Source organism: Odontesthes bonariensis, chromosome 16, assembly GCF_027942865.1.
Source record: "Odontesthes bonariensis isolate fOdoBon6 chromosome 16, fOdoBon6.hap1, whole genome shotgun sequence".
NCBI lineage: Eukaryota > Metazoa > Chordata > Actinopteri > Atheriniformes > Atherinopsidae > Odontesthes > Odontesthes bonariensis.
Window position 1 is genome coordinate 33,053,218 of NC_134521.1, and position 21,245 is coordinate 33,074,462.

General features: G+C 43.7%; 1 protein-coding gene across 1 annotated transcript; it reads right to left on the reverse strand.

Moving 5' to 3' along the window:
• Positions 1 to 11,439: 11,439 nt before the first annotated feature.
• Positions 11,440 to 20,357, reverse strand: LOC142401393 (neuronal acetylcholine receptor subunit alpha-10-like). The gene is made up of 6 exons (XM_075486790.1): positions 20,324 to 20,357; positions 19,848 to 19,993; positions 19,622 to 19,776; positions 18,616 to 18,862; positions 18,257 to 18,542; positions 11,440 to 12,636 (listed from the first exon to the last, which is right to left on the reverse strand). The coding sequence occupies exons 1-6, from the start codon at positions 20,355 to 20,357 to the stop codon at positions 11,897 to 11,899; spliced, it is 1,608 nt and encodes a 535-aa protein (XP_075342905.1). The 3' UTR covers positions 11,440 to 11,896.
• Between the last annotated feature and the right edge of the window lie 888 nt (positions 20,358 to 21,245).

A 21,245-nucleotide genomic window follows, 5' to 3' on the forward strand; every position in this document is an offset into this window, starting at 1 on the left:
CAGGTAGCCACGCGCCAGCTTGCCGAGATTGGGATATTTCGGGCTCCTCTCCTTCCACCAGGACAACGGGTTGCTGTCAGACGGGGGTGGGGGCTCCCTGCTGTAGGCCACCATCTCAGCTTGGACCATGTCTTCATGTACTCTTACTGTTAAAAATAAAATCAAGCATTAGGGCCTACAGTATAAGCCTATACAACATCTAGAAACTTTAAGGCTTTCTATTCGATTTTAAACTGTTTTTAAATGCACAATGGGGTTAAATCTGGGCTATGAGCGATAAACCCGTTCCATTATATTAACGTTCGACGTACAATTTATTAATGATCATTACCTCCTCCAGCCTGTTGACAGAAGACATCGCTAAAGAGGTCCCCCATCGCGCTGAGCGGATTTGCCTTGCGCTGCTGTGCGGTCGCATCCCCATCTTCTCTCTGTTCCTCTGTGTCCTCTTCGAGCTCGGCAAGCTCCCTCTGGACCTTGGCACGCACTGCCTCCTGCGACTCTCGACCTAGATGAACCAGCCGGTGGAAACGCGGGTCGAGGAAGCTGGCTGTGTTTAAGATCAGAAAGGCATCTTTGTCGGAGTCATAGCGCGACTTAAGATCTGTTGACATTAATGTCTTCATATCGCTCACTGCTGCCTGGTCGTCGGCGGAGGGCTGGAGCTGCGTTAGGAGAATATATTGCAGAGGGAGGACAGCAGATGCTGTGGGATAGCTGTCCGTCGACAACGCCTGGGTCGCCACTTTGAACGGCCTCAGCACATCTTTCACATGTGGAACAAACACGCAATGAATACTGGCATAATTGCTTTTTAACCTATTCATAACACGATACTAAACATAACAAGCCAATGCTACTGACCTTCTCCATTAGGGTCCACTCCACACTGCTGAGCTCCAGTCTGCTAAGCTTTTTCTCCATTATGACAGCTGCAACGGGGGCTTGTTGGTCTGCAGCCCGACAGATCATCTTATACGTGCTATTCCACGGGGTGGGGCAGTCGTTAATGAGCTGGACGGTCTTTAAGCCAAGGAGCCTCTGTTTTGCCTCCAGGAGGTAGCTGTCAGTGGTTGACGTTTTAAAGTGTTGCGCCGCTGCCTTAAGGCGACTAACGGCGGTCGCAACCGAACGTTGGGAAAGCCCCTTTTCGTGCAGCCAGATTCAGGGTGTGGGCCATACAAGTGATGTTGGGGATGCCCAGGTGTCGCACAGCGTTGATGTAATTTAGTACATTATCGGTGGTTATGGCTAGCACCGACTCGCCTAGTTCGTATTCTTGTATAATGCTGCCAATGCACGAAGACACGTTTGTTGCTGTGTGGGAGGTTTGAAGCTCGGAGGTGTCAAGTACGACACTCCATAACTCCCATTCCGCGTTGATAAAATGGGCAGTGACTGTAACATAGGACTCCGTGGCCAAAGAACTCCAGCCGTCAGTTGTCAGGGCGAGCTTTTGTCCACGTAGCATCTCACGTAATTCGGTCTTGGTGGAGTCAAACAGTTTAGCAATTTCCCCAGCCATGGTCCTTGGGCAGGGGATTTGATACCTTGGCTCCAGCTCCCGTATGAATGACTGAAACCCTGACCCGTACAGCATATTCATGGGCCTCATGTCCTCACAAATGAATCTCGCCAGCTTGTTGGTAATTTTGCTCTGACGGGCATATGGGAGGCCCCGCGTAGGCATTAGCATGCTATCGATCCTCACTTGCCGAGGTGTCACCGGCCCATCTCCCTCCCCCACCCCCCTCTCCTCTTCCAGCTTGCCCGGGTGAAGCGTCGTCAGATGGGCCCTCAAATTTGTGGTCGTGGATTGATAGGCCAATTTGGTACTGCATATTTTACACACCACCTTCTTCTTTAGGATTTCGTCATCCTTCGTTTCAAATCCAAAATAGCGCCAGACATTACTTTTCAGATGTTTCGGCGTGTACAGTGTTAGAGCAGTAGCCATTGTTAGTTGAGCGCGAATAGTTCTGTCAATAGCTCTAGCGCGGGTCGTGAATGAACGTCTACAGGTGCCGAGATGACCCATAAGATAATTACCTTTGCTATTAACATTCTCCAGACGTATAAAAAATCACTGCGATCAGAATCGAAAACGTTTGCAACCATATTCACGAATATAAAATAATGATACACAATGCAAAATATACCCAGATAGCAAATAGTCATTGAAACGATGTTAAATCAACATCCCGCTGTCAACGATAAAGTCATTGAATCAACGTCGAACTCTGACGTTGATTCAATGACATATTGCACCCTCTATTATCATTGAAACAACGTTGAAATCATACCTAGAGATCAACAAGATTTCAATGATATTTCGATTACAATGGATATTGAAACAATGTTGAAATCATCAACGAAACTTCAATGGTATTTATGCCTATACCACAGGTTTAATCTAAAAAGGTCTAAATTAAAATATTAAAAACATTATTATTAGACCATTAACATTAATATCTTGTAAAGCGACCTTGAGTACCATGAAAGGCGCTATATAAAACAAATTTATTATTATTATTATTATTATTATTAATAATCCTGCTATCTACAGCCAGGATGGGCTATGAGCAAAATATAGAAACTATAGCAGACTAAGCCTGTAGGCTATATCGCCTAGCACAAATAACACCCCCTGCATTTTTTTTTTTTTTAAATCAAACATCGTTTTTATTGCATTTTTTCTTTTTTTTCTTTTAATGCGCGAGGCTATCTCCTGCAGTGGCCGTCGTCCAGATCCCCCCCGCCCGGTCTGGAGCGTAGCGCAGTGCTCTGCACAGCTTGTGCGAATTCATGTATTTGCAGTACTCAGTCGTTGAGTCAGGGCATCTAAAATAAAAAAAACAAGCAAAAAATACATTTCAGTTTAGCATAGCAGAATTCTGCCTGTGACAGAAACACTATGTGTGTGTGTGTGTGTGGTATATCTTTCCCTCTCAAACATAGACATAGAATCCTATCCATATTTTAAGACGAAGCTTATTAAACTGAGGACTTACTTGACGATGTGGATTAATGATCTGAAAAAAGAGAAAAAGTAAATCACAATGTCAGTAAACAGCAATTTAATTCTGAATCAATAAACCACTAATTAAAAAAAAAACGACGAGAAGATAGTGACAGCCTCCAGGCATCACGCAAGCTGACGTGTTGCTAGCGCATGCTAACTTATTCATCCAGACAACGTTGAATTCAAGTCAATCTTCTGATTGTTAAGTAGCCTATTCAATCGTTTTATTAGACACCTTGCCTCTTCGATCGCTGATCCTAGCTAGGGCAAGGATATGCAGATATACTGTAACACCCCTTGCTGGGAAATAAACCGGTGAATAAAGCATTGCTAGCTAACTGACGATTTCGTCAGGGTGTTTATGAAGCCTGCAGTTAACTTGCTTTTGACAACTTGCAGGGTTGTTGATCGGAGGAATTCTGCTTGATTTATAACAGAATGCTATGACAGTATCTAGCCTATGCACCATGTAAACTATACATTTAACTGTGTAGTGCAGTTCAGTATTCAAAAGATTAAATCAAAGTGCTTTCTTACCTGAAATTGATTCCGAAATGAATGGGATGGGGTGCAGTACCGCCGGTCTACCACATGATGGTCTCCCGGTCAACAATAAATCCATGACTTTTCAATCATCTTTCCCGGTCAACTATAAATCCATGACTTTTCAATCATCTTTCCCGGTCAACTATAAATCCATGACTTTTCAATCATCTTTCCCGGTCAACTATAAATCCATGACTTTTCAATCATCTTTCCCGGTCAACTCAAAATCAATGACTTTTCAACATTACTATTATCACCCGGGAAACCAAATATCAATGATGCATCAATCATACTAAGGATAACTATGTATCAATGTTGTTTCAATATCACTGCGGTCAACATTATGTTGTGTCGGGTTTTCATCAGTTTGCCAATATTGATTCAACATTTATTTTGCATCAAGATTTCAATGTCAACCATTCTGATGATTCAGATGGAAAAACAATATCATTTCAATGTCAGCTTGCTATCTGGGTAGGTTCGAATATTAAGAACGGCCTAATATTCGTTCGAACGTCTCTTTATTTTCATAACATTCGAATTATATTCGAATATCGAAGTTCGAGGTCAAAGCCCTAGACTGCAGTCTGGTCACGTGACCTTACTCAATCTCAGCGGCGGGACGAGTTAGCTTTAGCATTAGCAGTCGTAGCAAACAAACAAAGAAACAGATGAAAAATGTCAGAATCAACGGTGGGAAATGAAGACACAGACGAGGCCTCATATTGAAAGCATATTTACCTTACAAAGAGTGCGAAACAGCAGCTACATTATGTGTCTTCTGTGTCAACCAAAACAAACAGACATTTCAGCAGAAACTCAACATCTAACTTGAGGAAACATGTAGCGGTAAGTTTCCTAAATTCGTTTTTTTTCCCCCATGGATAGGTGAATGTTTGTTTTTTAGGTTACATATGGGTTACATATGTTTTAAACATTTCCTAAGTCTCTTTTTATTGTTTATTGAAGTTCTTCAATTTACCTGGATTATTTTAATTTAAGCTATTTTGTAATTCATTCATTCATTTTAATTTATTTTATCAATTGGATGAACTCTAATTTGCCTAAAGATGATTATTTAGTATCTTTGTCTGTCTGATTGAATGCTTGTGTTAACAAATAAATCTGACGTTACTCAACAGTTACTCAGTACTTGAGGAGTTTTTTCACCAAGCACTTTTTACTTTTACTCAAGTAATTATTTGGATGACGACTTTTTACTTTTACTTGAGTCATATTATTCTGAAGTAACAGTACTTTTAATTGAGTACAAATTTTGGCTACTCTATCCACCTCTGGAGGGATGATTGCATGAGTAAGTGGTAATGAGGTAAAAAAGGCAGTCGAGGACATCTGTGAGCTATGGCGAAACCATGACAACCAGAACCAAGTGAAAACCCAAATAGCAGAAACTAAGACATCATGGGAGCAAGTTGCCCTTTAAAACTGGCAAATGTGAACTCCATTTCACATAAAATGTCGACATGTAACAAGTTTGAAGCCTTCTAATTTTATTGGGAAACTGTAACGTAGCATCAAACATCCTGGAGTGAGACCGTTTTTATTCCTTTAATTTAAATGTATTAAGTTGAATTTTATTCAACTTTTTATGTACAGTAATTTGTATTTACTTGGCAACTCCTCATTCTTTTATTTGGTTTTTATTTCAGCATCATTTAAAGTCTCATGAAAGCAGAAAATCCTTTTACATTTGCATGTTTTACAGCTTTTTAAGTGAAGCATTCGCTCATGGTGATAATCTGAGCACGATGTTGTGTAAATCATGATTTATCTGTAGAACCGACACAAACTTAGAATCACTTTTCCACCAAACTCTTTTTATTCTTTATGCAACAAACAGCTGGAAGACTTTTACTGAATCAATCCATGAGAATGTCTTTAAGGACATTACTGCTCACATCTACAAGCTTACAAAAAGAACAGCATAAAGTGATGAATAAAAGAACAATGTAATAAACCTACATGCATAATTAATTTCAACGGAGTAAAAAGTGCCTCAAGGCTGAGTTATACTTCTTTTAACTGCCCTTGCGCTTGCGTCTTGCGCGTATGTTAATGGCTCGAGACGTTTATACTTCATTTTGCTTTGTCGGCGGTTGCGTGTGCTGCGTGGCGATTCACCGCCAGGACAGTAGGTGGAGTAGCGGGTTTTTTCAATGACAAGCCTACTATGATGAAAGGAAATTCACCGCCAGGAGCTCTTTGACAAGTCTCTCTTCCATAGATTCATGCTTCTTCTTCTTCTTCTTGTAAATAGCCGGTATTTTGTCAGATTTTCAACACCTTGGGGGTCTAAACGACTACTTTCTCGCCTGAAAATGTTTCAAATGTTGCTAAAGTTATATATTTACAGAGTTTAGCCTATAGCTTAAGGCAAATCAGCTTTTCAGGCCGGCTGATTTCGGCTCGGGCAGGAGTGAAGTGCACTGTGTGTAAATGCTCTGCATACTGTCTGATCGATCAAGTAGTAGGCGGTTTCGACCTTCAGCCAGTGGCTTGCGCTTGCGTCTTGCGTGAAGTTTAGAAAATTGAGGTGACACACGCAAGCACGCAAGGGGGGGCTTGCAACCGCGCAAGGGCTTGCGTTTCTTCTTGCGTCTTGCTTTGCGTCTTGCGTTACCGACTATAAACCAGGCTTCAGACTCTGTTGAGCTGTGAAAAAATACTATTTAAAACAAAAGTGCTTCAGATGGAATACTTTTAAAACTTTAATACGTGTTCAGCTTCACTCGGAGATAAAGGTTCACACAGACATACAAGGAATCATTGAACAAATTATTTATATTTTTGTATGTTGGTGCACTACGAGGGTGGGCAAACGGGTTTACCTTTGGAAAATGATTTTTATTATGTCCTGATATGTGAATCTTTAGATTTAATTGAGGGTGTACATTATTTTTAAAATGACTGTTTTTTTCATCTTCTCATTATTTCAAATTGATGTAAGCCCTAAATTAAAATGAAGCTCAATGCTTTGTTTGAAGTTGTCTTCTCAGATAGCAACATTTCATCTTAAAATTCAGGTTTTCCTTTGAACAAGTTCAACAAACTAAATGAATACAGATCAAAACCTGTTTTTCACTTGTTTTAAGAAAACTAAAGACTTATTTAAAGTTTTATGGAAAAATTGCATCTTGTACCAACTCAGTGCCATTGCCAAGACTGCCTATAAAAGATGGACGTAGCCTCCTGGCATGAACAATAGCTGTGTTCGAAATCACATACTACATACTCATCGATCAGACAGTATGCAGAGCATTTACCCACAATGCATTTCGTTCCTGCCCTAGCCGAAATCAGCCGGCCTGAAGCTGATTTCGCTTAAGCTCTAAACCCTGTAAACTTTAGCAACATTTGAAACATTTTCAGGCAAGAAAGTAGTTGTTATTTACAATTTTGTTCCCACAAATTCGACGCTACTAAAGCTAGCCGTAGTGAGCAACGCACTTCCGGTTATTTTCACAAAATAAAATACCCGTTGCCTTTTATCATAGGGAAAGCCATTACGATACAATTGGTGCTTTTGTTTTGAAAACAGAAAGTGAACCAACCCTCCTCGTTGTAGCTAGCTTGAAACTGCCGTTTTGACAGGAAATGACGATCGGTGACGTCACGTTACGTTGCATCTTGGGTAGTTTGAGTATGAGTAGTAACCTCATGATGCATACCCAACATTTCGGAGAATCTAGTATGCATCCGGGAACTCCAAAAAAGTTAAAGTTAGTATAAGTAGGAGTAGTAGGAGAAGTATGCGGTTTCGAACACAGCCAGAGAAACCAATGCTGAATTGTCTCAAAACTGCAGTCTGTCTAATGACCGACAGGGGGCGACTGTTATGGATTGAGTCCATAGAAATCAATAAGAAAAATACCCTAATTTTGATTTCTCACCACAGTAAACATTCTTCTGCTGAGTTTATGGGATACTTTAAAATATTCATCAATAAAGTCCATCCATCCATCCATCCATCCATCATCTTCCGCTTGTCCAGGGATCGTGTCACGGGGGCAGCAGCTTGAGCAGAGAAACCCAGACGTCCCTGTCCCCGGCCACTTCCTCCAGCTCTTCTGGGGGGACCCCGAGGCGTTCCCAGGCCAGCCGAGAAACATATTCTCTCCAACGTGTCCTGGGTCTTCATTGGGGCCTCCTCCCAGTGGGACGGGCCCGGAACACCTCACCAGGGAGGCGTCCAGGAGGCATCCTAACCAGATGCCCGAGCCACCTCATCTGACTCCTCTCGATGCGGAGGAGCAGCGGTTCTACTCCGAGCCCCTCCCGGATGACCGAGCTTCTCACCCTATCTCTAAGGGAGAGCCCAGACACCCTGCGGAGGAAACTCATTTCGGCCGCTTGTATTCGCAATCTCGTTCTTTCGGTCACTACCCACAACTCGTGACCATAGGTGAGGGTAGGAACATAGATTGATCGGTAAATCGAGGGCTTCGCCTTCTGGCTCAGCTCCTTCTTCACCACGACGGGCCGGTGGAGAGCCCGCATCACTGCAGACGCCGCACCGATCCGTCTGTCAATCTCCTGCTCCATTCGTCCCTCACTCGTGAACAAGACCCCGAGATACTTGAACTCCTCCACTTGGGGAAGGATCTCATTCCCGACCCAGAGAGGGCATTCCACCCTTTTCCGGCCGAGGACCATGGTCTCAGATTTGGAGGTGCTGATTCTCATCCCAGCCACTTCACGCTCGGCTGCGAACCGCTCCAGTGAGAGCTGAAGGTCACAGCCCGACGACGCCAACAGAACATCGTCCGCAAAAAGCAGAGACCCGATTCTGAGGTCGCCAAAACGGACCCCCTCAACGCCCTGGCTGCGCCTAGAAATTCTGTCCATAAAAATTATGAACAGAATCGGTGACAAAGGGCAGCCCTGACGGAGTCCAACCCTCACAGGAAACATGTCCGACTTACTGCCGGCAATACGGACCAAACTCTGACACTGGTCATACAGAGACCGAACAGCCCATATCAAAGAGTCCGGCACTCCATACTCCCGGAGCACCCCCCCACAAGAGTCCCCGAGGGACACGGTCGAACGCCTTCTCCAAGTACACAAAACACATGTAGACCGGTTGGGCGAACTCCCATGCACCCTCCAGGATCCTGCCGAGGGTATAGAGCTGGTCCACTGTTCCATGGCCAGGACGAAAACCACACTGCACCTCCTGAATCCGAGATTCGACTATCAGGCGAAATAAAGAATGGTTAAGTTAAAGAAAAGGTTAATTTGCTTATTACTGACAAGTACCAATCATGATAGAGGTGTGCTTTAACGTTTTTATGGGGTGTTCTCCATGTTTTCATGACTCATTTTCATTTTAGTTGCCTAAATATGGGTTAGGGTTGGTTTGTGAGTTTTTACTCAGTGGTCTCCCTCCTACGCAACTAGATAGTTGCCATGGAGTTTGGTGTAGAGTCCAAGGGGGCGCTGGTACTGACATCTTTCTGGAAGTGACTCAGGAGGCCGTGGGAATACTTCTTGTGGTTTGAGAGGATACAGGTCGTTTAGGCCATTGGCGTTTAGGCCGCAGTCGTTTAGGCCCCCCTGCAGTCGTTTAGGCCAACAGAGGAGTCGTTTACGCCACAGGGAGCAATCGTTTAGGCCCCCCTGCAGTCGTTTAGGCCAGGCTACCTGAGCAGCTGAAATCTTTATTACATCACTTTGTACATTCGTTATTATAAGATATAAGTCAGCTCTACTGGTCTGTCTGGTAGCCTACATATCTATGGTAAATTATTTAATAACCAACTTTAGTGTGGAAACGTTTTTTTTATTTAATAAATGGTGATTTATAAATTCATAAAATTGTGGAACTAATCATCCGCATTGCCACATTCATTGGACAATAATGCTGTAATTATTTAGAAGCCCGTTAGATTTGCGCGGCTTGTGAGAATTAAAATAGTGATTTATAAGATAAGCATCGAATTGTCATCATAAGCATCCGCATTGCCACATTCGTTGGACAATGATGCTGTAATTAAATAATATATTTCCACAATTTTATGAATTTATAAATCACCATTTATTAAATAAAAAAAACGTTTCCACACTAAAGTTGGTTGTTAAATAATTTACCAAAGATATGTAGGCTACCCAGACAGACCAGTAGAGCTGACTTATATCTTATAATAACGAATGTACAAAGTGATGTAATAAAGATTTCAGCTGCTCAGGTAGCCTGGCCTAAACGACTGCAGGGGGGCCTAAACGAATGCTCCCTGTGGTCTAAACGACTCCTCTGTTGGCCTAAACGACTGCAGGGGGGCCTAAACGACTGCAGGGGGGCCTAAACGACTGCGGCCTAAACGCCAATGGCCTAAACGACCTGTGTGTAGCAAGTGGGGCGGTAGGTTAAAAGAGATGAGACGGGGGCTATATAAGATTATTAAAATAAATTTTTACTTCTGTAGTAGTAGTATGGGGGAGGTGGACTTAGGGTTAGGGATATAGGCCTGTGACCTTAGGTTTAGGATAACTGGAAGGGAAAGGCCTTGTGGTTGGAGTTTTCTCTGAACTTCCTATTAAGGTTTGCTTACCTTCCTAATACATCTGAGAAATGAAATAGAGACCTTTCTATTTTTCTGCCGGGTGGCCACGTGTTTATTTTCTTCTGCAAAAGGGTCAGTCAACACCATTCAGCATTAATGGTGAAGAAAGACCCAGGACAAAGAGGAGCAAAACCATTTATACAGGAGGAAGGGGCTTTGTTCTTTCAGGTGTGTATTCTTCAACCGTCACCTTGTCACAGCCCCCGGGGGAAGGTCTCACACTTTGGAGAAGAGTGTGGGATTTGGTCTCGTTGATCATTAAAAGATAAATAGGTGTTAATTAAGAGACAAATGGTTTGCAGACACTGAATTTACCATTACAGCCTGTAAGAGGAGAAGATAGTATTTCAATTTGGGAGGGTAGAGTTTCCGTAAAAATGTTTTTTATTAAAATTAATTTAAATTTGTAAAGTGGTGGCATGGGGGAGGGTGCATAGGGTTAGGGTTCTGGTCCTGGGACCTTAGGTTAAGGCAGGTGGGATGGGAAAGTATATGTGAAGAAAATGGTGGTTTTATTTGGAATGAAAAAATTTTTTTGGAGGAAAGTTTATTAAAAATTCTATTAATTTTTAAGTAGTGGCATGGGGGGGACTTAGGGTTAGGGCCATGGTCCTGTTACCTTACGATTAGGGTAAGTGGCAGGGGGAGGTTTATAAGAGGAGAATATGGTGGTGGGTAGGGGGTAAGAAATCCATCCATTTTCTATACCCGCTGAATCCTTCGTTTGGGTCGCGGGGGGCTGGAGCCTATCCCAGCGGTCAATGGGCGAGAGGCGGGGTACACCCTGGGCAGGCCTCCAGTCCATCACAGGGCCACACAGAGACAAACAACCATCCATACTCACACTCACTCCTAAGGACAATTTTTTAGAGGCACCAGTCAACCTAACATGCATGTTTTTGGAAAGTAGGAGGAAGCCGGAGTACCCGGAGAGAACCCACGCATACACGGGAGAACATGCAAACTCCACACAGAAAGAACCAGCCGGGATTAGAACCTGGAACCCTCTCGCTGTGAGGCGATGGTGCTAACCACCACACCACCGTGCAGCCCGGGGTAAGAAGTGTTTTCCAAAAACTTCTTCTTTTTTTTTTAATTAATTTTTAAATTAATGGCATGGGGGAGGTGGACTTAGGGTTAGGTATATAGGCCTGTGACCTTAGGTTTAGGATAACTAAGGAAAGGTCTGTAAGAGGAGGAGATGGTATTTTAATTTGGGAGGGTAAGGTTTCCGTAAAAATGTTTTTCATTAAAATTCATTTCAATTTTTGTGGCGGCATCGGGGAGGGTACATAGGTTTAGGGTTCTGGACCCTTGACCTTAGATTTAAGGACAAATGGACTAGGGAGGTATATAAAAGGAGGAAATGGTGTTACTGTTGGGATGAAACAATGTGTTTAGGTTTAGGGTCTTGTTTGGGTGTTCAAATTTAACTGAAATCCATTTTAAGGAGTTGCCTAGTCAGTTCTTGTGGTTGGTCTTGTCTTAACCCCAACATTAGTATCTCAGTTAATATTAGTTAAATACATGTGATATGAGGCATGCATAGGGTCTTCATGGTATCATTCAAACCTGCCACACTATAGCTTCAGTCTTTTGTTGAAATTTGGTCACTTCTGGCACGATGATGGTGACAGCTAAGATGCTAAACAGGATGAACCTTAAACTGGTAGTCCACAAAGAAAAGGGTGACATGATGGTGGCTACGTCCACGTCCCTTACAAAGTCTGTTTCTGAAGCTCCATCAGATGGCTTTCCCCAGGATGAGGATGCTCATGAAGAAGAACATAATGAAGAAGAGCCACATGAAGAAGCGATCCATGACCTTGGCGACCTTCCTCCACTCCGCGATGCGCAGCTGACCCGTTCGCTGGTCCTGGTACGAGTTGGCGATGTACTCAATGTTCTTGCGTAGTCGTTGGTGCTGGCAAACACATTGTGTTCTCACCAGGACCTCCCTCCTATTTTCCCCAGCTCCACCTCCAACACCTTTCTTCTCCTCAACATGGTCATCTCCGCCTCCTGCACCGGCTCCGTTCGGCTCCTCTGCTTGGTCCTCCTGTCCAACAGCGGCTCCTTTACCCTCCGAATGGTCAATGGTCACAAACAGGTCCTCTTTCCAGACCGTCTGTTTGGTTAAATCCTGCTCCCCCGTCAGAGACTCCCCTCCTCCGACCTCATCTACCCTCCCTTCCCATACCTGTCCATTAACATCCCAGTTTGTTCCTCTGGCGCTGCCGCCACTGGTTGATTGGGCATCGGACTCCTCCTGTGACAAAGGTTGTCTCCTGGATGAAGCCCCTCCAAGGCAGCTTTCGCCGATTTCATTGACGAAGCAGATCCGGGCGAGGAAGTTTAGGACCAAGCGTTCGGCCCACTGTGGGACGGGACGGGCCTCAGGACCGCAGTGGTGTACGTTCATGATGAAGATGGTAAGAGCTGTTGATGCGGTGACCATCGTCATGGTGGCAATGTAGTACTTTCCTGTCGAGAAAGCACACGAGCAGACATTAAGAGGTCGGTATATTATCTCAGCGTTGAAGCAAAACATTACAGGAGGAATTTGCGTCCAAGGACGTGAACATTGGGAGATTGTAAGTTCCGAACAGTGCAGCACAGACTCATTCCTACTGAAGTCTAGCTTGTTTTAACCAACAACTGAGCACAAGAATTCACTTCGCACTAGTTATGATTTGCGTAATATATAGAAAATAATTAGGGCTGGGCAACGATTCAAATTTTTAATCTAATTAATCACATGATCGCATTTGTATGCGAAATCCAAAAATGAATTCAAAAGTAGTGTATAGCTTTTAGCATTTAGTTTTATTTTAAATGTGCTGCCATATGAATGAAAGTGCCATAACATTTGTTGTGCAAACACACTTTTAACATCAGCATCTTTATGTAGTTTTTATGTAGAAGCCTCGCTCCACTGTCTGTTTCCTTGAATGACTTGCTAGTATCAGTTGTGTGTTTTGCCTTTAAGTGATATTTTAGACTGGAACTACTACGGTGAGAAGACAATTCAACTTGGCTGTAAATGCAGGAATTTTTTTAAAATTTATTTTGAAATACGTGCTTTTATGTTGAAACAAGTAAAACAGGAAGTAGCGCCGGTTAGCTCCGTGAGCTTCACGTTACCTGCTAGTTTATCTTTATTTTATTACTCCATGCTTCGTGGTGTTTCCTGTAACTGTATGAATGTGATGCAGAGGAGAAGTGGAAGTTAAAGAATCCTAGTTCTGACCGTGAAGATTGCCTCTGGGGAATGACTCTGCAGTTGGTTGAGAAGCAGGCTAAAGTGGCCAGTATTACTTTGATTATTTATTGGTACCAGCGACAATGCTCAGAATGCTATTTCTTTAATGATTACAACAGCTAATGTTGTCTTTTACTTTGTTTACTTGAACATTTAGTTCTACGGTGTTGATGTGGCGTTAATAAACATCTGTGAAAAGAACCGGAGTCTCACATCCAATCAATGGGCGGCATATTGGCAGTGTTTACAGATGACTTTGGTTCTGTTGACTCCGCCGTCTGGAAGAACTTTAAAATGAAAATGGCAGAGTAAAAGTTCCGTACCCTTCTCCATGTTTGGTGGATCCGCCGACTACTTTCCTTTCCGGTTCCATAGCAGACAGCAACAGACTTTTACAAAATAAAAGCCTGTGAGCAACAGACTTTTACAATAATAAAACATGCATTAATGCGCGATAAAATATTTATCGGCGTTAAATAATTAACAAGTTAACGGGATAATAACGAGTCAACTCGCCCAGCCCTAAAAATAAGTGTATAATTTAATTTACTATTTAGTTTTTCTCTGATAAACTTGTCCACTATGCACCTCCTCAGTGTGATAGAATGAGTTATGCGACTGTCAGTTGAAATGTGAAGATTTAATGAACAAGCTGCTGTTGGCAGAACGAAAACCTAGAAGCTGAGAGATCATTGATTCCAGAGCTGGAATTCCAGATTGTTGTAAATACCCACTGACAGGTCTTATCGACCATCTGGCCTCCTGCTCATTACAGCGCCAGCAAACATAAATGTGATGTTTCCTGCTGAGTCCAAAGCTCTGGACTGTTTATTTGTTACAAAGAAGACGGAACAACAACAAAAAACTGCTTGCTTCGCAACTTTCTTCTGCAGTTAACTGTAATTCAGAATATTCATCTTCCAGTCATGATATCTGATCCGAGGTTTCTGCACTGAGGCGTGGGGGAGGGAAGCAGAGAAGCAACAATCCTGCCTGAATGTCAGGCTGCAGGTTGATGTGTTCTTTTGAATCTCGCAGCCGTGAATGTAAATCCTCTCAGACTGCCAACAAACTCAGGACGGCATGTTCACCAGCTGAGACTCAGGATTATAGAGGGTGTAGTTCCAGCATAAACCAATAAGATCCTTGGATGGTGCAGGGCTCATAATGAGATATCTGATTTCATGACTTGAGTTTTAAGTACCCATTTACATCTTGTCAGCAGACAGTTTATCACAGATTTATCTTTATTTTTATCTATTCAATATTTAGGCCACTTTCTGGTACAAATTTGGAAAAAGATACAATATTTAACTTAAATACACGACTTTAGGAAAAAAATATCGCTCGAGCAGCAGAATGTCAACTCAAAATAAACAGAAACCGAATACTGGGAGTTCTAACATGCTGAAAGGAATCTCTGGGGGGTTTTTTGCTTAAAGGGATAGTTTGCCTCTTTTGACATGAAGCTGTATGACATCCCATATTAGCAATATCATTTATGAACATTTTCTTACCCCCTGCTGCGTTTTGTGAGTTCCAGCCTTGTTTTGGTGTTGATGAAGGTAGTCCGGCTAGTTGGCTGGAGCTTAAAAAATAAAGCATCTTGCTTCTCAAAACAATATGCATTCAAATGAGTAATACATTTGCATCACAAAATCGTTCTCCAGGAAAAAGTCAGACCTCACAATCGCTTGGCCCTATTTTCTCTCCCTTCGTATCACTGCCTGCTGTGTAGACCGTGCAGACCGAAGTGCAGACCGAGCAGTCCTCTGCTTCCGAGCAGCAAACACCGTAACAGGCGCGGCTATCGGTGGCGTAGTGGATTAACCAGGCACCCCATGTACAGAGGCTACAGTCCTCGCTGCATCTGGCCCCGGTTCGAGTCCCGCATCGGACGGCCCTTTGCTGCATGTCATTCCCCCTCTCTCTGCCCCCTGCTTCCTGTCTCTCTTCAACTATCCTGTCCATTAAAGGCATAAAAGCCCCCCCAAAAAGTAAAACAACATGAGAAGAACGCATCAGCCACATAACTTAATGCACCTCTCGTGGAACATTTTTTGAACATCTGTAGTTTCTCCGCTATAGACCCAACATCACAGCTTCCTGTAAGTGTGGTCGGATTCTTGTTGCCTCCTTACAAATGTATCTTACTATCTGTCCTTAACTTTAAGATGTTTTCCAATGGGGTCAATGAAAAGGGCCTAAGAGAAGACAATAGGAGGTAATTATTTTGACAACCTCAACTGAGCTCTGATCTTAAGCCTGATTTATGGTCGACGGAGACCCTCCCGGAGACGCTCTCCGTCACTTGCGTGCGTCGGCCAAAATTCCTATCTATAGGCCTCAGTATGCTTATCTGTCACTTCTCATCACTTTTCCGGTTTAGCTCCTTCCTCTCAGAACAACAACACCGCCATTTTTGAAAGAGTTTACTGTGTGCCGGTCAGCATTTGGTCAAAATTATTTGCATTTCAACATCAACAAGCTGTCCGACAGCCCAACGGAGAACTTCGAAAGGTTTAGTGACCACGGAGTCGGATAGCGATGGAGAAGCATACCGAGGCCTTAACTTTAAGATGTTTTCCAATGGGGTCAATGAAAAGGGTTTAAGGAAAGACGATAGCCTCGTTTCCACTATACAGTCCGGTACGGGTTGGTTCGGAACGGTACGATTCGACTTTAAATGGGATTGGATTGTTTGTTCATAGTAAGACTAAATTCTGACTAAAATTCACAGGGTGTAAATACTTCTGTTTGGCTTCGTATCGGTACGGTACGGGTCGGGTCGCTTTGGGGTCAGCTTTGCGTTCCCACTGTACAAAGGGGACCCTCAGGGGTGGGCGGAGTGCGTGGCGAAGCGTAAATGGCATCCATAATTTCGAACCACCTCCAGTGTTTTTGGTTCACACCGCTCCTGCTGTTGTGGTCCTTGATCCGCCGATAATCGCTCCGAAGCTTCTTCAGCTTAATGCCACACTGGCTCATGGTCCAGTTGAAACCACTCTCTGACATTTTTGCGGCAATCAGCTGGAAAACCTTTTGGTTTGGCACAGCGCCATCGAGCTCCCGCTGCACAGCCTCCTCACCAACAACGGAGAGCAGAGCCTGGAACCGGTCCTGTGTGCTCGGTACCCCAAGCAGAGGGGTTACAGACATGGTAATGGGTTCCATGGGACCGGGTTCCATGGGACTGTGTTCCACGGTAACGGGTTCCATGGTAAAGGGTTCCATGGGACCGGTACGGTTTCGTGGTAAAGGAAACACTGAAATAACCGAACCGTTCTGACCCGACCCGTACCGGAGTGCATAGTGGGAACACGCCAAATAGGAGGTGTCACGCCCATGGGATTTCTCCCCATGCTTTTAGTTTGTGTTAATCATTTCTTAGTTTTATAGTCCATGTTTAGTTTTTACTTTTGCCATGTTTTATTTTCCCTTCATTCAGTTCATTAGTTTCACTCACTCCACCTGTGTTTTTCCCCTCAGCTGCACTCACCCTCCAATCACTCCCAGCCCTCTATTTAGTTTCCAGTCTCCCATGCCACTTTGTCGTATCTTTGCTTGTCTTCCCTACCTGTCTTCATTACCACCTTGCCATGTTTCCTGTGCTACCCCATGTTCTTCTTCACCTACCTTAAGCTAAGTATTTATTTATTCCTTGCCATGCCAAGTCTTTTGGTTTGTTCTTCATAGTTACTTTTTTTTTAATCTGGCTTTTGTTTGTACTTTGTTTTTTCTTGCTGTGAATAAATCCAGTTTTCCTTTATAAGTCCGCATCCGTGTCCTACCTCACCACCCCATCCTAACAGGAGGTAATTATTTTGACAACCTCAACTGCAGTGGCAGCTGCTGACTTTTAAAACAGGGGAAGCCCATATTACGCCATTGTGACAAAACTACTAGCTAACACGACAAACAAATGCACAACAGGAATATGATTGACATAACTTCTAAACAACAAGGATGTGTTTCTTATTTACAGTGTAATATTTACAAAAGTGTATGTGTGTGAGGATGGAAATGGAAACGATGGGAAATGAGTGAAACTCCGACAGCACTTTCACAGACAACCAGTCTCTTTCGTATCCGCTTTGGGACTGAAGTTCCAGCGTGCTTCTCCCCGCTTAAAAATTCGGCTGCCACAAGATCTCTCATGATGGACAAACCCTAACTCCAATCATCACTACACAGCCCCTCATATTCACACGCCCACGTCTAATCTACCCCCAGAGACGCCGAGCAGCCTCGGAAGTGATGAGTTTTTGTCGATTTAGCCAATGATGACCTAGAATTGTAGAAAAAAACTTGACTCTCCCGCCCCCTCCTCGAAGCCGGGCAGCCCTCGGCTCGGAAGCCTGGCTGTTAGTGGCGGCTTCATAACATGATTTCCTCTGAACGGCGGCGATTTCAGAACAAATCACTTCATTAAGCTACCGGACAACATGTTGTAGTTATGAAAGTAAATGCAGTATTGGGCATATCTTGTGTTTTGTAAATAACTGTTTTATCGTCAATTTAACATTGAAGATGTAGCAATTTCACCAGAGAATGGGAGAGGCTGTCCGGCTTCCCGTGTTGTCTCTGAATAGCCGCGGCTGCTCAACTGAGCTCTGATCTTACCCTTGTCTTTGTGGGAAGCTTTGTACATGAATGCTTGGAGCCCTCAGGCAGCACTGCATGAGAAACCGTAATCACGCCACCATGATCCATACAGCCATATGGGCTCAGGAGGAGCTGGGAGAACCATTCCCACTCAACACGGTCCACGGCTGCATCCAGAAATGTGACCTGAAGCTGTATGACAACTATCAAAATGGACAGTTTTTGGACTCTTCTCACCTATCAGTGGGACGCTCTCTGAGGGCGGCATGCTCTCAGCCACCAGCAGCTGAAACACCGTCAGAGCCAGCAGCACCGTCACACCGAGAGAGACCTTTTCACCAGAGTCAGCTGGCAGGAAGAAGCCCAGCGGAGCCAGAAAGGAGATCATCATGCAGGGAATAAGGAGGTTGAAGATGTAGAAGGAAGCCCGCCTCTTCAGGTGGAGTGTGAAGGTGATGTCCGGGTACGGGTCGGAGCAGCAGCCGTACAGGATGACGTTTTTCTTTGCTGGCATGCCCAGAACCTGGTAAGAGAAGGATTGAGGTTACAGAAATGTTTTCGAGGGTTTATTATTTGCACGACGAAGGTGACCTTACCTCCCACTCCACATTGGGGACAAAGTCGGACAGATCTGCACTGTCCAAGGCATTGAACAGGTCCATCTGGTTACCGTTATGAGTCCAGGAGCCGAAGGTCAGGTGGCAGTGCTGCACGTCAAAGGGGAAGAAGGCAACGTCCACCAAGCAGGAACTTTTGGTGATGGCTGGCTGGTCCCACATGACCTGTCCATCATGACGGAGGACAACGTTGGTCTCCATGGAGCTGGAGAACTCGTCGTCAGCACTGAAGAGAGAAAAAGGCATATAAAACAACTGTTACAGAACTGTACAGAAACGAGCCATACGGATTATTAATAAGATTGATTACTGTGCACATACTCCCCCACTGTTTATGAAATCACATGTTATGAAGTTCAATGATCTGGTACATTACAAAATAATGCAAATAATGTATCGAGCTAAATCAAAGTTACTCCCAGTCAGCATACAAAGGTTTTTCTCATCTCAAGAAACAAAGTAGAATTTAAGAGACAAATTTACTGTAGCAAAGGCCAAAAAAGAAATGAAAAGGAGATGCCTACCTGTTGTTGGGGTTTCATTATGGAATGATGCTAATATAAATGTAAGAAATTGTAGAACATTTTTGGTTTTCAAAAGGATGGTTTCTTAAGTAATTTTTGAGGGCTACAAGTATTTATAATTTGTTAAGGATTTTGTGTTTATTCATGATTTTGTTTCATTATTCTTCTATTTTTTTACTTTATTGGATGCAATTCTGTATTTTTTTGTCTTTTTTCTTTTTACTATTACTTTTCTTCTTACTTTAGTATTTGTTAAAAATATAGGTTGATGGGTAGCTTAATTTTGTTCAACAGGACAGGCTTAAATATAAGCGTTACGTTTCAGCCTGTAGGCCTTTTCAATCACTTAAAAAATGCTGTGATTGTACTGAACACATTTGTTGTTTACTGTGTGAGTGAATAAAACAAACAAACAAGACCGAGAGAAGGAATAAGAATCCAGCCTAGGAGGCCACGCCGACCTGTTGTACAGGACGATATCAGGCCTCCACACATAGCTGCTAGGTATGCGGATGGTATCGAGCCCGTCATAGTCCTCCTTCCTCCAGGTGAGGTAGGCGTCCATCCACACCTGGCGGATCCACAGGTAGGTGGACAGGATCTGGTTCCGCTCGTCCTGATGAGACAACACACGCATCAGCGCAGAGTGAACACGGCATCGTGATCCAGATCTAGAGGTTTCATTACCATGTCAATGATCTGCGAGAGAGTGATCTGCAGCGTGACGTTGATGATGTTGTCGGTGTCCTCCACAGGACGCAGAGCGTTGGTGTAGTTGGAGAACAAGTCGTTCAGCAGCTTCTGGGCATATCGACCGTGAGCCGCAAAGCAAGCTGGGGAGAAGAGAAGAGATCCGGTGGTTATTTCAGCCAATCAACCAATCTTATTCCTGCTTCTGAGAGGAACAACACTCTGATGTGGCGCCACCCTCAGGACAAACCCAACCTGTTTACCTGCAGGAATACTGACACTCATTGAACAAATGAATCACTCAGTGGGGTCACATGGCACCGAAAGGATCGGATTATTGGCTAAATTCCAATCAGACTGAGTTATTAAGTGCATGTAGACACCTTAATCTGACAAGAAATTGGATCGGATTAAGACCCCGAGATAACCTTGTTGATTTGTTCTTCCCATTCAGCTGACTCTTCAGGACCTACCTTGACTTCCTTGAAGCCTCTTAATGGTTGCCATTTGCCCGATGGACCCCAAGGTATTTGTAGCTATCCCTAAGTTCAGCCCTTACAGTGGTGATCACCTCGACTTTGATCAAAGACTAAATCTTGTGGTTATTGCAGCCTGTTTATTTTGCAAAAAGCTGTACTTTGCTGCAGTCGAATGAGGATGGACAGATGAGGAGTTTTTATGATGAAGTCACTGTGATTCTGGACAAACTAAAGCGCATTTAGTCCATCAAATTTGAAGAGTTTGTCAGATCTTCTGGCATCACAAGCTGCAAATGTGCAGCTTTGTTGCAACATTAGGTGCAACTCAGGGAACTGAAGGCATTTTCACTGTCACTCCTCAGGTTTATCTTCATCTGCAGAGCTGCCATCATCATCAAAATGAAAGAAAATGCTGCCCTGACTTGAGGTTGCAATTCGGTATTTCGGCATCATGTGACTGTGCCAGTAGACAAAGTTCTGTATCACTCAGTGGGGTTACATGGCACTGAAAGGATCGGATTATTGGCTAAATTACAATCAGACTGAGTTATCAAATTCATGTAGACACCTTAATCTGACTAAGAATTGGATCGGATCGGATTAAGACCACGAGATAACTGGGTTGAAAGTCACTCTAAACCTGCTTGTAGACGCTGACGCACGTGGTGAGTTAGACTTTGCGTTCTGCGCATGCTCCAGATTTTTTCCCGGGGTCGTGACCTGGAAGTCAAAGGAGACGATATTACTGTTGTTGTCGCCGTCAGAAACAAACAAACAACGCGATGGAGAATGCTCCATTGGGCATCGAGTTTGTGCAACAAGCAGCTCATCACAGACCAAATGTAGAGGGACGTAGCTTCATCTTGCTCTGCGTTCTCCATCTTTCTCCAATGCCTGAGTTTGTTGTTGTTGTTGG

Coding starts and splice junctions, on each gene's coding strand:
- LOC142401393 (XM_075486790.1), bottom strand. CDS start 20,357: ATGGCAACCATTAAGAGGCTTCAAGGAAGTCAAG. Junction 18,863..19,621: donor GATATCGTCCTGTACAACAG/GTCGGCGTGGCC, acceptor TTCTCTCTTCAG/TGCTGACGACGAGTTCTCCA. Junction 18,543..18,615: donor TCCCCAATGTGGAGTGGGAG/GTAAGGTCACCT, acceptor TTCTCTTACCAG/GTTCTGGGCATGCCAGCAAA.